Raw genomic sequence first — 17577 nt, forward strand, 5'->3', positions numbered from 1 at the left:
TAGAACTTAGAACTAATTAAACCTAACTAACCTAAGGACATCACACACATCCATGCCAGAGGCAGGATTCGAACCTGCGACCGTAGCAGTTGCGCGGTTCCTGACTGAGCGCCTAGAACCACTAGACCACCGCGGCCGGCAGAATTCTAATTTATTTAAAAGGATGTTGTGGTTCACACAATCAAATGCCTTTGACAAATCACAGAAAAAACCTGCTGCTTGTAATCTGTTATTTAAGGAATTAAGTACACTTTCACTGTAGGTGTAAATAACCTTCTCGGTATCAGAACCCTTCAGAAATCCAAACTGTGTTCTTGATAATATGTTATTTGTGGTCAGATGGTTGAGCAGCTGCCTGTACATCACTTTTTCTAAAATTTTTGAGAATGCTGGCAAAAGTGAAATCGGTCTGCAGTTTGATGGTATCTTTTTATCCCCTTTCTTGAATAGAGGCTTAACATCTGCATATTTTACCCAGTCAGGAAATGTCCCAGTTATAATTGACTGGTTACCCAAGTAACTTAGAATTGTACTAAACTCACATGAACATGCCTTAATTAACTTTGTTGATATTTCATCATACCCACTAGAATGCTTTGTTTTTAAAGATTTTATTATGGACGTTATTTCTTTTGGTGAAGTGAGTGATATATTCATGTACTTGAAGCTATTTGTGAAGGCTAGTTTCAGATATTCAAGGGCATTATTTACTAATCCTGACAATCCCAATCTACCAGTAAGGGATATAAAGTACTTGTTAAATAGATTTGTCACACTATGCCCATCGGTTACTAATGTGTCATCTACCCTTAATGTTACTTGCTCCAGTTCGTTTCTGGTTCTAGCAGTCTCCTCTTTCACTATATCCCATACTGTTTTTATTTTGTTCCCTGACATTGCTATCTTCTTCTCATAGTGCATTTTTTTAGATGTCTGAATTACTTTTTTAAATATTTTGCAGTATTCCTTGTATTTAGCTAAATCATCAGCATTGGAGCTATTCTTGGTCGACAGATACATTTTCCTTTTTGTCTTACAGGAAATCTTTATTCCTTGTGTAATCCAAGGTTTTATTATAGACTTCAGTTTAATTTGGGTAACTTTTAGAGGAAAACAGCTTTCAAAAATGGTACTGACATTGTTCACGAATGTGTTACATTTTTCATTCATGTCATGAGCACTATAAACATCTTTCCAGTTCATATCTTTGAGCTGTTTTCTAAAACACTCAATTTTCGGTTGATTGACTACTCTCCTGTACTCAGATTTAGCAGTCTTGATAATCTGCTTAGAATTTACATCTAAAACAAGGAGCTGCATGTCATGATCTGATAGTCCATTTATTACAGGTTTTATGATATGATTTTGTTCCTTTGATTTGTTTATAAAAATGTTACCAATGGCTGCCCTTGAGGATTTAGTGATCCTAACTGGAAAGTTTACAGTGTGAGTTAGATTGAAAGACAACATTACTAACTGCAGTAAATGTTTACTGGAAGATTCCATTAGAAAATCTGTATTAAAGTCACAAGCAATCAAAATTTCTTTGAATAGATTATAATTTCCTGCAGGTGCTCAGTAAATAGTTACTATTATATAGGATCTGTTATGGAACTCTACTTCTGTTGCACATGCTTCTAGATGCTGCTCTAAACAGAATTTATTAATGTCAATGTTCTTGAATTTATGGCAGTTTTTAATAAATGTGGCAACTCCTCCTCCATCCATATCGACTCTGCAAAAGTAGGAAGCTAGCTTAATCCCCGAAATGTCTAACATATCTATACCAATGGTCAATTGATGTTCAGAGAGGCAGATTATGTCAATTTGGTTAGATGAATTCATTTCATCAATACAAATGGGTAGTTCATCAACTTTATTTCTGAGTCCTGGAATGTTCTGGTGTAATAAAGATAACTGATACTGAATACTAATGGGATTATAACTGCTTTGGTGAAGGCGAACTGGCAGTTTCTGATTACTTCCTGTTAAACATTGTTTAAATGGAGGCTGTACGCTACAATCTGACTCCTGTTCATCTGTTTTCTCAAACTGAGTGTGTTTGCCAATCTCTCTTAAAACTCGTTTTCTTTCCCACTTCCCTATACTTAAAAAGGCATCCCTCTGACACCTGCGACCACTGGTACACTGCATGTGTATTATCCGATCAAGTCATAGTGAAAGGTGCAGATTTCAGTCCAAGATGTGTAGGCTGGAAGATGCATGTGCATATAACGGGAGTGAGGAACACAGAATCATGTTACATTGTACTAAATGTATTTTGCCAAATTTATTCACAGAATGTGGGGGTAGCATAGATACCCTAAAGATATTATAGGATAATTGACCACTGGTCTTGAATGAAAAGTTATTAAAAATTTCTGTTTAACAAGTCTGAGACCAGCATGAGAATTCACGGGCCCTCCAGAGGTCGACGAATGGACTGGAGTCCATCGCTAGCGACTAACGCTCACTGAAGGTCGCTTATTAAGCTTGCTAAAACAGCGACAGTTCTCACAATATCTGCCTTTAAAATTTGTACACGTACACATCTCTGAATATTTTTCCCACTCTGATCTTGGTAAGATTCAACAGTTTCTTGAGGTGGTGAAAACCGCTATCCATGCATACCGGTATTCTGTTTGACATAAAAAAAGAAACAAAAACAAAAAGCAGTTGTCACCTTGTCACTCAACAAATCAGGTGAGTGCATATCAGAAATTAATTTCATGTTTTCCTCGGTCAAATATTCAACTGTCTGACGTGCTGTGCGACAAATGGTCTTATATGATGCGGAAAGGTGTAAATTATTCGGTTGTTTCTCCTGATTATTGATGTTTTCCAACCTTTTTAACTTGCAACTCACCTCTCACTCCCACAATCTCTCCTACCTGTAAATCTTTCACACCCACAAGTCCATCGCCGTCGCTAATAACCATGCACTCGCACTTGCCCTTTCTCACACTTCCATTCAGCCCAACCCATTGTCATTATCTATTTGTGTATCTCTGTCACTGTCTGCTGTGTCGCAGCCACAGTGTCCTTCGTTCTGCTCTGCTATTACTACTATCTCCTCTCATTGTCACTGTTTCCATTCATTCTTTCCCACTACTGCTGTCTCTTCTTACTGTCACTACCTCTCTCTTCCTCGTTGTCATTGCCACAGACTCTGTGTCTCATTATCACTGGCTCTTAACCACTTCCCCTTTCTCCTTCTCTTTATTCGTCTCCCACTCGCACTATTTCCTTCACTCTTTTTCTAGCACTCGTGTGTCACTGTGAACTATGTTCCGCTGCCACTGTGTCCCTCTGGTTCTCTCACACTGCCATTGCCTCCTTCGATCTTTCTATATCACAACCACAGTCGACTATCTTCCATTATTTATTACTTTTCCGTCCCTTTGCCACTACCACCGTCTTCTTCTCTCTCAGCAAAAAAGGCACGAATACATTCGGATTCCAAATTTTTGGCGAAAATTTTTAAAGCTGATGAGGAAGGTAGAACGAGGCGGCTAGTACCCCACTTTTCAGAGTCTTTCAAACAGGAGAATATTCGCCTTTTTTTGAGCTCCGAGAGGAGCATTTTTCCGCTGGTTCCCTTATTCTCTCCGCTACAGCCGGGGATGTCATAAAAATGAAAAGAATTTTATGGGTCAGTAAAATTTTAGTAGTTTATTTATGTGTAACTGAAATAAAGCGAAATCAATTTTACACATCAGACCCAATTTTACACGCACAAAAATTTTACCTGTCCTTCAGTACTACAATATGAGGTTCCCAGATCCGTTCCGATGATAATGGAGACAGCATATTTTTCCGCACTATGTCACTTTATAAACTATGTTTTCGCCTCACACCGGATTTTACGTGCTTATTTTAGTGGACTTTCAACCTCTCTACAGTATGTCGGAAACGCATAAAGATATCAAGAAAATTTTCAAGACTCTTCGAGATAGGGATCTTAGAAATCTATCGTACAAATTCTGGCCATTTTCTGCTGTGCATGGTCGTTTTGGAACCCGCGGCTCGGTTTCGGCACCCAAACACTGTTTTTAGGGCATTTCTCGATAACGGATTTAGATTTTTGAAAAAAATGTTCCAATGTGTGCGAAATCTTATGGGACTGCTAAGGTCATCAGTCCCTAAGCTTACACACTACTTAACCTACATTATCCTAAGGACAAACACACACACACACCCATGCCCGAGGAAGGACACGAACCTCCACCGGGATCAGCCGCACAGTCCATGACCGAAGCGCCTTAGACCGCTCGGCTAATCCGAGATTTTTGAAAACTGGGAGGCAGCACTTGTAGATAAATACCTAGAAAATACACAGCTAAAATGTGAGGATATTTTTGCTGTTATTTATTATTTAGGTTTCGCCTCACACCAGATTTTACGTGCGTCTTTTACGTATACAACTAGGGTAACTTTGAGTCTCTGTATCTCGGAAACGGGTAAAGATATCACGAAAATTTTCAAGGTCTTTCGAGATCAGGATCTTACGAATATATAGTAAAAATTACAGCCATTTTCTGTGTAAGGCTGTCTTGGAATCCGCGGCTCAGTTTTGGTACCCAAAAAGCATGTTTTCGGTTTTCTGAGTAGCCGTCCATGAAATAAATGGTGCCTCCACAAGCCCCTTAAGGCCCTCCGTGGACCACGTCTAATGAAAAAAGAACCAACCAATTTGTTCCATTTGCCTAAACTGGAGGAAGTTTGTAATATTCAAACTTTGAATCTGTGCTGTAGCACAGTTACAGTACGGCGATGTCCGCCTCTTTAGCTGAGTGGTGTGCGCTTCTGACTGCCTTGCAGTGGACCCGAGTTCTATATCTGGCCGTGTGAGAGATTTTCTCCGCTAGGGGACTTGGTGTTGTGTTGTCCTCACCATTATTTCATCATCTTCGTCACACAAGTTGCCCAGTGTGGAGTCAACTAAAAAGACGTGCAACTCGCCAGCCGAACATCCCAGGTGAGACTTCCGGCCATCAATGCCAGACGGTCATTACATTTATTTTTTTCAGTAAGATGATCCTCCTGTTGCGTGTACAAATGGTCCTTAGCCCAAGGGCTATCCAAAGCGCTTGATCCTACCTTTCTCTCTCCAATAGCGCCCGAGGCGTGAGCCCCGGAAAAATCACGTTCTTATGTGCGGCGTTTTGGAACATAGGTATTTGTACCGTGCGCTGTCGCGTGCATACCGATGTGACGTAGTCTTATATACCACCAAGAGTTTTTACAGTGTGAAAATCGGAGAACTGGATTTTCCCCCTTTTCGCCGCTTCGGCCTGGCGCGCAGTGTGAACACTCAGGAAGGCGGCTTGTGCCGGGCCGGGCCAGTAATCCCGTCCCTGACCGTCTCGGCGCGCAGTGTGAATCGCAGCCTTAGGCTTAAGACAGGAGGAAGATGTGTAGGAGAGCTCGCATGCCTCTCCCATTTCACTCTTAAACTGTCCTTTTTGTTTCGGTCACTTTTTGCGCCTCCTCCGTGCATCCGCCATTGGCTATCTCCTCCCTCCCCTCCGGTCTATAGCAAAGTAGCAACCCAGGTCCGGATACGAGTCTTGAGCCGGATTAACGACTGTCGGGTTGGGTCTCTTGCTAGCCTGAATGCAGGTTTTAGGAGTTTTCCTACACACATCTAGGAAAATGCCTAGATAGTATCCCATCTCCAGCTCAGAAATACAACTAAAACAGTTACAACAAACCAATATGGGGAGAAAATTACATGATTCGCAGACACGATTTGTCCTCTCTCTCCAAAAACCATAGAGTAAATGACACTGTGGTGAAAAAGATAGTATCAGGACACAGAAGAAAACATCATCATTTACACATCCAGCATGGGCTGAATCTCATCATATGCCTAACCTGCGAGTAACAAGAACGACGCTAAAGTGATACCAAGAAAATCTGCACTCCTGTACTGGAACAGTTCCGCGTTCTACTAACTCTTCCAAAATTTCTACAAGGCTTACACTCTTAATATATTGAGTTGGAGCATACGTTCGTGGCGTTTTTCCATAAGTTTAATAAATACAACAGACGCACATGACATTTAGTCATCAACAGTCTGCCAACGCTGGGGTAACTTTTCGATTCCGCGAGTGTAGAAATCACGTGGTTTTGAGGCGAAGAACTTGTCGAGAGCTGGTGGGTACGCATTTTCATCCGGAAAGGAAATTCCTTGAAGGCTGTTCCACAGCAGGCAGAAAAGGTGAAAATCTGAGGGCGCAAGATCAGGTGAATAAGGTGGGTGCGGAATGACTTCCCGACTCAACTCCTGTACAGCATTTGTAGTGAGTGTAGCAGAATGCGGACGGGCGTTATGGTGTAGCATCGCTTCGCGCGGGCTTCTTGATCGTCGTTCTTGGACTGTATCTGCAAGACGCCTCAGCTGCTGACAATAAATGTCAGCAGTGATGCTTACCCCTCGGGGAAGCAATTCGTAGACGCCAAACCGTCGCTGTTCCACCAGATCCGTAACGTTTTCTTTTGTGGATGTGAGCAGGTCTTCGTACGGGGAGTTTCTGCTGTGTTTGGGCACAACCATTCCTTTCTTTTCCTTATGTTAGCATAAAGACATTATTTCTCGTCATCAGTAACGATACAGGATAGAAATGGTCGGTGTTGTTCACGAGCCATTTGATGACGAACCAGCAGAGAAGCACATATGGCCACCAACTGATTTTTGTGATTTTGGCACAGAGCATGCAGTACCAACACACCCGATTTTTTAACCTTCCCCATTGCATGTAAATGTCGCACGATGATGGCATGATCACAGTTCATCACATCTGCCAGTTCTCGAGTACACTGAAGTGAATCACTGTGGATTAAACGATCTTCATCAAAACCCGGAAGTCCTCCAGAAGGTGGAGAGTGAGTAATGTAAAAACGATCCTCCTTGAAACGAGAAAACCATTTTCTTGCCGTGCTGTGTCCAATAGCATTATCACCACACACGGCGCAATGTTTCTGACTGCCTCCGGTGCTGTCACCCATGCACAGAACTCAAACAGAAGAACGTGTCGGATATGTTCCGATTTCTCCACTTGGCACTCCATTTTCCAGCGTCCACAGCTCCACTCACTATCTCCAAACGACAATATGTAAACTCAAATAGCACGAGTGAACTACAAATAAATGACAGTCGATAAATAAACTCGTAGCAACCGGAATACCAACACACAAAACAAAAACGCTATGAACTTATGCATCAACCTGATGATATTATAGTCGTAACAGTAGTAAATATACCAACAGAAAGTTCTTGTTTAGATCTCTCACCCTCATCTGTCAAATCAGATATCACGACGGAGAAAATTCGAAGGTCACTCAATTTAGTCTTCAGGCAGTTTGTGTTCGACGCACAGTGAAAGAACATGTCGCTATCAAAGGAAAGATGTCTAATGATATCAATGACCTTGAATGACACGTAATGCATGCAATTTTTTCGTGGAACTCGTATAACTGAATTTCACCATAGCTTATGAGAGGGAGAGGAGAATGCGATTTTAAGGTTTTGACTTTGAAGCCGACAGCGACCGATCTCAAGATCAGATGCGACAGAGGCGGCGAACGAAATCGGCCATGACGTTTTTCAAGGACCCATGCCTGCATATATCTTAAACTACTTAAGCAAACCACGGAAAGCCAGCCGGGGTGGCCCAGCGGTTCTAGGCGCTACAGTCTTGATACCGCGCGACCGCTACGGTCGCAGGTTCGAGTCCTGCCTCGGGCATGGATGTATGTGATGTCCTAAGGTTAGTTAGGTTTAAGTAGTTCTAAGTTCTAGGGGACTGATGACCTCAGAAGTTAAGTCCCATAGTGCTCAGAGCCATTTGAACCATTATTGAAATCACAGAAAACTAAAACTGGACGACCGGACGGTGATCTGAACATTACTACTTTTCAATGCGACTCTAGTGCCTTAAGCACTCCACTAACTCACTCGATTGAACTTTTTCGGCATTGTGCTGTGTGCGCTAGCAAATAGCAGTGGTCATGCTATGGCGCAGAATCCTTAAAATGTAGTAAGAAACAGATTTATAGTGTTCAAATGCAGAAAAGTGTACCGTTTCATTAGCGCAGCAATGTGGTTTCCTCCTACCTTTAACAGACGACATTCCTCAAAGGACGGCTCGGTCACTGTGACATTGCCTGCGGAGAAACCGCACTGCCCTAAGAGACCGCTGCAGGCGAGCGCGACACACTGCTTGCTTTCCCTCACTGGCCGCTGCACAACACACTGGCAGTCCCCCCTGCGACACCGCAGAGAGAGCTCTGTTCACAGACATCCGACACAGCCACAGATAATTCTTGCACGTGGGGCCCCAAGCTCGGAGGGCAGTAATCTGACGCTAGGATTCGTTGCTACAGCTGCGTCACGAGTCAATGCACACAGGCGCAGCCTGCTGTTGCGCGTTTGATGCGGGCAGTGGGGGAGGGAGCAGAGGGACCGATGCAACAGTAGTTCCGCTGGACGCCGCAGGCCGGCGCTTCAGGACGAAGATGCCGAATATGTTAGGAGACACGGAACTATTTATATATTCCGCTCCGGTCGCTGCCGCCTCCCCTCGACAGCTACACCGTGTGACAACACTCCATCGGTAAGAGGTCGTCTGTTCCAACAGAAAAAAAGTGATCACAAAGATGCAAACGCAGCGAAGACGTGTTGCTTCGTCCATTTAGAACTAATAAATGGTGTTGCGGAAACGGAGCACACAACTAGACGTAACTCGAATTCATGTGATTAGAATTTTAATCTTCACGTGCTCTGTTTTCTAAGAGGCAACTCTGAGTTTATGTATCACTTGGGGGAGAGGCAAGCTGAGATGCAGTTAGGGCTGCAAGGTGTCTAACATTTACTCTCGAATCCGGTCAAATATGTACAACTCCGGTCTGTCTGGCCTTATATCCATGAAGTAGAGTACACACAGTGAAAGCCAGTTCCAATCTAAAGAGGAGAAATAAGGAGTTATAACATAAATATAGATACACATACCTATGCTATTCTTATGTCTGTGTCCTACGATTTTGTTCGTTGACCAAACGAGCATTTAAGAAGAATGAACACTTAGTTGCTATCGTAAGTAACAAATGGAGGCTGTTTCCTGATTTTGTTTTAGGTTAAGCAGATTTAAGGTTGATTTCGCAAAAAAACTGTCTATAATTGATTATTAATACACGATTGAAAATACTGACGTGACTATTTCCATTTAAAATAAGTATCCGGCTTTTAGGGCAAAATGTCCAGCTAAATATAACTTCAAGTCAAGCGTTTCTATTCTCGGACCTGGCAATCCTACGTGCAGGGAAAATTCATTAATCACTGACGTCATACTTCTAGATAGCACTACCATGTGGCTACTAGTAACGCTTCACACGGTAAGACAAAATTCGCACAATGAAGCCGCTGTCGTGTTTGGTGATTGTCGTTAACACTGACTGACATGGCATAATTTTCAAGACATTCAACGTAAGTTCTTGTGGAATAACAGGCAAAATATTTGATTACAGTTTGGTATACATGACTGTCTTAGAAATTGTGTGTTTCACCGTCACTATTTGTTCAAGTCTTATTGCCGTTAATCGTACTTCAGGAATAATGCTATCAACGTAACCGACTACGGAAAGTTGCCGATATTGCCAAGCTCTGAAAATCTACTGAGCACTGGCTATTTCCTAGTAAATACAGTTGGTAATGCATTTACTGGGTTAAAAAAAAAGTAGAATCTAACCTTATGATCCCCTTGTGTTTAAACAGTAAGATTTTGCTGTGGCAGAAACGAAAGATCATGTTCTTGTTACGGGCAACGCTAGAACTTAATTTGCTCCTCCTCAGGCTTCAGAACTTCAAGGCCAACTCAGCTTATTAACTCCAAGTAGACAGAAACGAAGAAACAAGATCTTCAACAAATGGTGCTCCTATTACAACGAAACAGTGCCGCAATATTTTTGAAGAGATTGTAATATGTGATTTGCAACCGTTTCAACAAGCTCCTCTATGAAACGGATGCGGATTGATACAGAAGCACACATGGTGCAACAAGAAGGTGTACAACAAAATTAAATAAATTCAGAATGAAGTGTAGTACAGCGTCCTGCATGTGATAAGTTCTGTGTTGAATCTGCATCAGAAGACTGGAGAGTGCGCCGCAAATGCCACTCATTGTGGCTTGAGGAATGATCGAACATTGAACGAGGGAAACTGTATGTGATTTTTGTTAATGAAAAACACTGATTTTCAGTTACATTAATTTTCAACATAACAGATCTTCCTTTACTTAATACTCAATAAGAAATACATAAAAATGTAGAATTAATTACTGTGTTGTTTATACTTCCCATATGTATTGAACTTACTGATATCTTGCCCTGTGTTTCAAAGTTATCTTGGGCAGGGACTGAGGTATCCATTTTGAAAATTGGGAAAATAATCATCAACAACTTCTCCCAACATCTTCCATCATAGTTTTTATATTAGGATGATATGTTGACGCTGATGGTATTGCGTTTTTTCTTTTAGAACACCGTCCAGCGCAAATATGACAATTCTGTGTTCTGTCAAATGGGTGTTAGGAGCAAATTTGCCTTACTGGACAAGAAGGTATGGAACATAGCTGTATCTCTTTTCTACATTTGTATTTTCCTGAAGCTTTTGAAATGTAATGTTACGTGGATTTTCTAGAGTTCATGTACTCTTTCTTCTACTATCTGACAATTCCTATATTTTTACATTTCTATCACTCACTGATGCATGCTAAAAAACAGATCTGCCATTCATTTTACACAAAGCATTCCGTTGGTCGGGTCTGACATACATCCCACCCTTCCACGTGATATTGCAGTACAGATTAAACGAATGTTTCAGATGTAAATATTAGTCTTAGGTGATGTGACGAATGAACCGAGCCTTCTACTTACTTGAGCCACGAGAGAATGTACATGAGCGCCTGATACATATTCATTCATATTACTACCCCAAGATACTTGTATGATATGACGTGTGAGCTTGTGCTGGAGCTTGTTTTCAGATGTCGCTTCTTCACAGATACACTAGATGTCGCTTCTTCACAGATACACTCAATACCTGAAACCAGTCTGATATTACAAGCGATTCTGCGCGTCGTGGATTGGACAAGTCCTTCGTAGATCTCAGAGTGTGGCACAAGATACCTGCGCAACTCCCATCAATTACGGTTTCGTGGTTTGTTGGCGTAGAGCTGGGTCATGTTAACGTACAAGATGTATTCAGTCGGGTTCAGATGGGGCGAATTTGGTGCCGAGACCAACGGAAGTCACTGTCGTGCTCCTCAAAGCGCTGTAGCACGATTATAGCCGTGACTTATTTTTTTCGTGTTAAAAAGGAAAGTGTGACTGGTGCTGACGTTTCATTCAAAACGTTCACGTTGTACGCAGCTGTCATCACGCCTCCGAATACTAACAGAGATCCCATGGAAACCAAGATGAATGACTCCCAAAGTACAATACTAAAGTACAGTAATACCCTCGCAGGCCAGCGTCCTTGGCGCGGTGCATATTATGAGCAGACGTTCACCTGGATGGCAACGGATCTGGACACAACCATAGCCCAAGTGTAAAAAGAAACGTGATTCACCCGACCATGTGAGTTTCCATTGATCCACGGACCAATGTCGATGATCCAGTACCCCTGCAATAGTAAGTGATCATGTCGTCTAATCAACACGGCAACGCGTGGTGATCGCCTGTTGGGGAGTCCAACGTTCAACAATTTGACCCAAACGGTGTGCTCCGAAACGTTTCTGCCAGCGCCACCCTTGTACTCTGTCGCCATGTATGCCACATACCGCCGCCTATTCCGCTTTACAGAGTGGGTCAGCGTCCGAGCTCCACATTCTGTCATGTGGCCAGTGGGTCGTCTATTCGTAGTTTCATTGCCTTTCAACCACTTCGGACATGTCCGAAAGAACAGATGCCAGCTTCATATCGTTAAGGCTAACCGGCTGATAACCTTCTGCAGTGCGGATGCACACGAATTGCCTGAACTCTCACGGGACTCGGTGGGTTGTCTGCCGCGAGTAATGGGTATAATGGCAGGGGCACTACGAATGTAGTGTGTGGACTGTAAGTTGAGAATGTGGGTCTCACGGGGAGCGTGGCGGCGATAAGTCCCTGCAGTCGCACTATCCTCTGTGCCCTCGGTGACTCAGATGGATAGAGCGTCTGCCATGTAAGTAGGAGAACCCGGGTTCGAGTCCCGGTCGGGACACACATTTTCATCTGTCCCCGTTGATGTATATCAACGCCTGTCAGCAACTAATGGTATTGATTTAATTGTAATTTCACTTCCATTGATGTTCACGATAGTAGCACGCAAACAGCCGCCAAGTTTCACCGTTTACGAGATACACATTTCCAGACGTCGGGTCATAACGATATGCCTCTTGTGAAAGTAGCTTGTGTTTTGGATTTCCCCATTTGCGGTCCACATCGTCGCTAGGATGATTCTCCGTTCATTCCTGCTCCGCTGCAGCAATATTGTTTGACTTATTGTCAAAGGCTTTGCACACAGACAGAAAACTTCAAAAGGATTTTTTTTTGACACATTACAAGTGTTCCATATGTGCTGCTCCCTCCCGCCCCCTGATTATGCAGATATCAAGTCGATAATGAAGTTCTTCCCATGTTCGGCGCAGCGCGTCTCTATCGATCTTTTCTAAAACGCTGTTGGTAGGGGAGCGTAAACATTGAAACTTTCACATAAAAAAAAAAAAAAATCGCACGTGATTAAATCGGGAGAGCGTGGATGCCATGACATGAACTGCTGGTCATCAACCCCAATAGTCTCTCAATTTCCTGTTCAAGAATTCACGAGGCCATAATGGAAGTGGAGTGGAGTACCATCCTGTTGGTAGATCAAGTCTTCACTGTCGGTCTCCAGTTGTGGCATGAGGCAGTTTTCCAGCATGTGCAGATACACATGTCGTGGAACGGTCTTTTCGCAAATGAAAAACAGACCATAACTTTAAACTGTGAAAGTGCACAGTACACGTTAACTTTTGGTGAATCTCGAATGTGCGGCGCGATAGCGTGGGGGATTCTCTGTTTCCCAAATTCACACATTGTGTCTGTTCACGTGTCATTCAGAAAAAAAATTTCCTTCATCAGTAAAAACGAGTTTCTTATAAAACCCACCTTCTTCCATAAACTGTTGCAACTGTGCCGAACGTTCAAAGCGTCTGACTTAGTCATCTGGGGTCAGGACTTGCAATAGCAAGCGGTGAGGCTTCAGCTTCTGTCGTTTCCTTAAGATCTTCCAAACGGTCGGATGTGGTATGTTCAGTTCTCTGCTTGCTCGCCATTCGAAATCTGTAGCCTACGTACGAAACCGTTTCTTCACTCACTGCAGTCCGACCCATTGATTTCCCCTTGCAGAGACATCCTGAAGCTTTAAACCGCCCATACAATCGCCGAATAGAGTTGGCAGTTAATGGATCTTTGTTGAACTTTGTCGTGAAGTGATGTTGCGCTGTTACGGCAGACTGATGTGAATGCATTTCAAGCACAACATATACTTTCTTGGCGCATGTCACCATCTTACTGGCTACTGCGCTCTCTTGGCAGAAATCTGGTGTGGCTGCAACAATACAAACTTTTTTAGTTTTTCTACATGAGTGTTGAGCTTTGGGACAATATGTGAGTAGCTGCAGTGAACTTATGAATTTACTTCAATAATTTATAACAACCTTGTATTACCATGAACAGTCCTGTGATTATCACACCATCTTTGGGAACATTACGTTCTCTTCTTCGGCTGACTATGAAATAATAATAATAAGAACATCTGAATGTCGTGTCTCTTCGTCTTATTTTTTTTTCCTTTTGTCAGAGTTCTCTTCTGCCGGTTACCCATTTAGTTTCACGCTGGCTGTTTGGAGTATACTTGCGTCCGCCGTCGACTATTCTGTCACTCGGACTGCGATGCCATATAATCCGTTTTTGGCGTTTATTTCGAAAAGGGCATATCTTTTTTTATATTCTTAATATTTTTAATTTCATATGTGTGGTTTATGAGTTACAAGCTTGACACTATTAGGCAGTTAAGTGTAGCGTTCAGTTCAATCGATCAGAGTGTAGACATGTTTACATTATGAGCACCTAAACTTACTTGTTCAGTTGTACCTTGGCGAATTACTATATAATGTATTCAAGTGCGCGTTGTATATAGATGTCGGTTTGAGTTTGTAAATTAGTTTCTTATTATTTTGCTCTCCCTCTTTTTTTTATTTTAAACAAATCATTTGATGACGAATTTCTAAGAATTTGAAACCAGTTATATCATCTGTGTGAGGTGAGGCTGGAAAATGTAATTAAAAAAGTTTGTTTACATGACGATCATTGCGTTCCCATTAAGCAGTATGAATGGTCTATATAAATTAAATATCCTGCACTGAGTTGTCCTACCGTCTTGGCTTGAACTCCTGGGCAATGTTCCAGCAAGAAAACTCTTTTATTTGAAAGAGGTCATTTGTGAAAGACTTGTCTACAAAAATGCAGGCACATAATATCAACTGATATCTATTCGATGTAAAATACATGCGATGAAACCAGAAGATGTCTACATAAAAGGCCTTTTCCTAACCATACTTCCTGTGGCACAGCGGCAACATTAAATACAAATAAGTAAATGTAATGTCATACAGTTGCGAATTTGTGGGAAAAAGAACTGAATTTATGTAATAACAGCATGGAATACCTGCAGTCTGTGCTTTGAGCTTGAAGGAAAGTAACTCGCTGTATGAAATAATAAAGTTAATACCAAGGTCAGCGGCCTGATAATGAATATCAAATGTAGGTTAGGTCAAGGAGGATAAGCCGGATTTATCACTTTCGTCTCCGAGTAGGAAACACACAGAATGTACTATATATACTCAAAACATTTGTATACTGTATATCCATTGTGCTGGAATGCCATCCGCAAGACTTTTTGTTGTTGTTGTTGCTGTTGTGGTCTTCGTCTATCCTGCACGCCTCTTCATCTCCGAATAACTAATGTAGCCTACATCTACTTGAACCTGTTTACTGAGTGCTATCCATTAGCCTCACTCAACAATTTTTATCCCTCACACTTGCTTTTATTATCAAACTGACGGTTCCTTGCGCGTTAAGAGGTGTCCTATCAACAGACTCTTATTTTAGTAAGTTGTGCTATAAATTTCTTTTTTCCCCAGTTAGATTCAATAATTCTTCACCAGCTACTCGATCTATCCCTCTAATTTTCAACATTCTTCTATGGTACAGCATTTCAAAGGTTTCTATTCTCTTCTTGTCTGAACTGCTAATGGTCCATGTTTCACTTCCGTACAACGCTGCAGTCCAGGCAAATCCCACAGAAAAAAAACTTCCTAACACTTAAATTCACAATCGACGCTAGCGAATTTCTCTTTCAACACATTGTCAGTTCCACTAAACTGCTCTTATAAGTACCTTTCCGTGTCTGAGAGTATTGCGATGTCATTGTCAAACACCATCGTTTTTGTTCCTTTTCTCCGAACTTTAATCACCTTCTCAAATTCGTTCTTAGCCTCGTTTACTGATTGCTCAACGTACAGATTGAATAACATTGGGGATAGGCTACAATCCTGTCTCACCCCTTCTCAAACACTGCTTGCCTTTCATGCCCGTCGACTCTTATGACTGCCGTCTAGTTTCTGTTCAAGCTGCAAATAACCTATTGTTCTCTGTTTTATCCTTGCTGCCTGAACAATTTCGAAGTGTGTACTCCAGTCAGTATGCTCAAAACCTTTCTCTGTCAAAGCTATAAACGTAGCTTTACCTTTCTCTGACTATTTTCTAAAATAAGTCGTAGAGTCAGTAATGCCTCGCGTGTTACTACATTTCTCCGGAACCCAAACTGATCTTCCTAGAGGTCTGTTTATACCAGTTTCTCCATTCTTCTCTAAATAATCCGAGCGGGTATTTTGCAAGCATGACTTGTTAAACTGATAGGCCGGTAATGTTCACAACTGCCAGCACCTTCCTTCTTTAGAAATGGAATTACTATGTTCTTCTTAAATCTGAGTATATTTCGCCTGTCTCATATACCTTGCACACGGTTGTTTTGTTGTGCCTGGGTCTCCAAAAGATCTCAATATTTGGGATGTAATTTTGGCTATTCAACAGGCCTTGTTCCAACTCACGTCTTTCGTTGCTGTCAAATTCTCGCAGTTTCATATCTCCTATCTCATCTTCGTATAATCCCTCCCCTTCTCTATTCTATTGCCTTCCCTTGCACAGTCCTTCTATACATTATTTCCAAATTCCCCTATTTTTAATTCCTGGCTTGTACAACTGCACCTCTTTCTCCAAAAGTCTCTTTCAATTTTCTATAGGTTTCTTAGTTATTAATGCTTCTACAGCTCTGCATTTTCGTCTAGCCATTCCTGCTTAGCCATTATGCACTTCCTGTAAATCTCATTTTCAGACTCCTGTATTCCCTTTCACTTAATTCATTTACTGTATTTTTATACTTTCTCCTTTCCTCAGTTTAACTCAATATCTAATGTGTTATCCAAAGATTTGTACTAGGCCTTGTTTTTTTACCTACATGATCCTCTGCTGCCTTCACTGTAACATTTCTCAAAGCTCCCCAATGAGTTTTCTATTGTATTCCTTTCCCCTGTTAAGTCAATCGTTGCCTAATGTTTCCTCTAAAACTATCAACATGTTGTTCTTTCAGTTTATCCTGGCCCAATGTCCTTTATTTCGTACCTTTTTGAATTCTTTCTGTTTTAATTTGCAGTTGATAGTCAATAAATTACTGTCAGAGTTCATATTTTTCCCTGTCAACGAGTTACAGTTTAAAATCTGGTTTTAGAAATCTCTGTTTTATCATTATACAATCGACCTGAAACCATCCAGTGCCACCGTCTCTCTTCCACTTACACAATCTTCTTATATGGTTCTTAAATCAAGTGTTAGCGATGATTAAATAAATTATGCTCTGTGCCAAATTCTACTACGCTGTTTCCTCTTTCATTCCTTTTAACCTGGTCCATGTTCCGCTAGTAGTAGTAGTAGTAGTAGTAGTTTTATTTATCCGTAGATCTCTTTTTACTAGGATATAGGACATGTCAAAGTTCTTATAAGTTTATACCAATTTAAAATAAGCTAATTCGTATACACATACGTATTGTGTGGGGGTAAGTTTCTCTAGGAAAGGAAAAAAAAACATAGTGTGACGGTGTTATGTGGAATGTTGGATGTTTTATAATCATAATTATTATTTATTCGTATAATTTTTTTTACCAAACCCCTACTCTGTTTTATCTGAGTAATCCTTCAATGTATAAAAAGTATTGCATAACAGGTACTTTTTAGCTGCCTTTTTAAATAAGTGTATTTCTGCAATTTCTTTAATCTCTTTTGGTAATTTGTTGTACTGTTTTATTCCTTGTTAGAAAATGCTGTTTTGAGTTTTATGTTTATTTTTTCTTGGAAAATGTAAGTTGAGTCTACCTCTTGTTCCATGGTCATGTACAGAACTGTTTGTGCAGTAATTACCAATGCTATTTTTGATGTGTA

General features: G+C 41.4%; 1 protein-coding gene across 2 annotated transcripts in view; it reads right to left on the reverse strand.

The window, feature by feature from the left end:
- Positions 1-17577, reverse strand: part of LOC126256298 (choline transporter-like protein 4) — a 260157-nt gene that overhangs the window by 232325 nt on the left and 10255 nt on the right. The window contains exon 1 of one of the 2 annotated variants that reach the window (XM_049955469.1): positions 8120-8372. The exons of the other annotated variant lie outside the window; for it this stretch is intronic. Within the exon in view, the coding sequence (XP_049811426.1) occupies positions 8120-8135 (16 nt within the window). The 5' untranslated portion in view covers positions 8136-8372. Of the gene's footprint in view, positions 1-8119; positions 8373-17577 lie in introns of those variants that run through there. 2 annotated transcript variants of the gene reach the window in all.

The sequence above is a fragment of the Schistocerca nitens genome, chromosome 1, assembly GCF_023898315.1.
Source record: "Schistocerca nitens isolate TAMUIC-IGC-003100 chromosome 1, iqSchNite1.1, whole genome shotgun sequence".
Taxonomy (NCBI): domain Eukaryota; kingdom Metazoa; phylum Arthropoda; class Insecta; order Orthoptera; family Acrididae; genus Schistocerca; species Schistocerca nitens.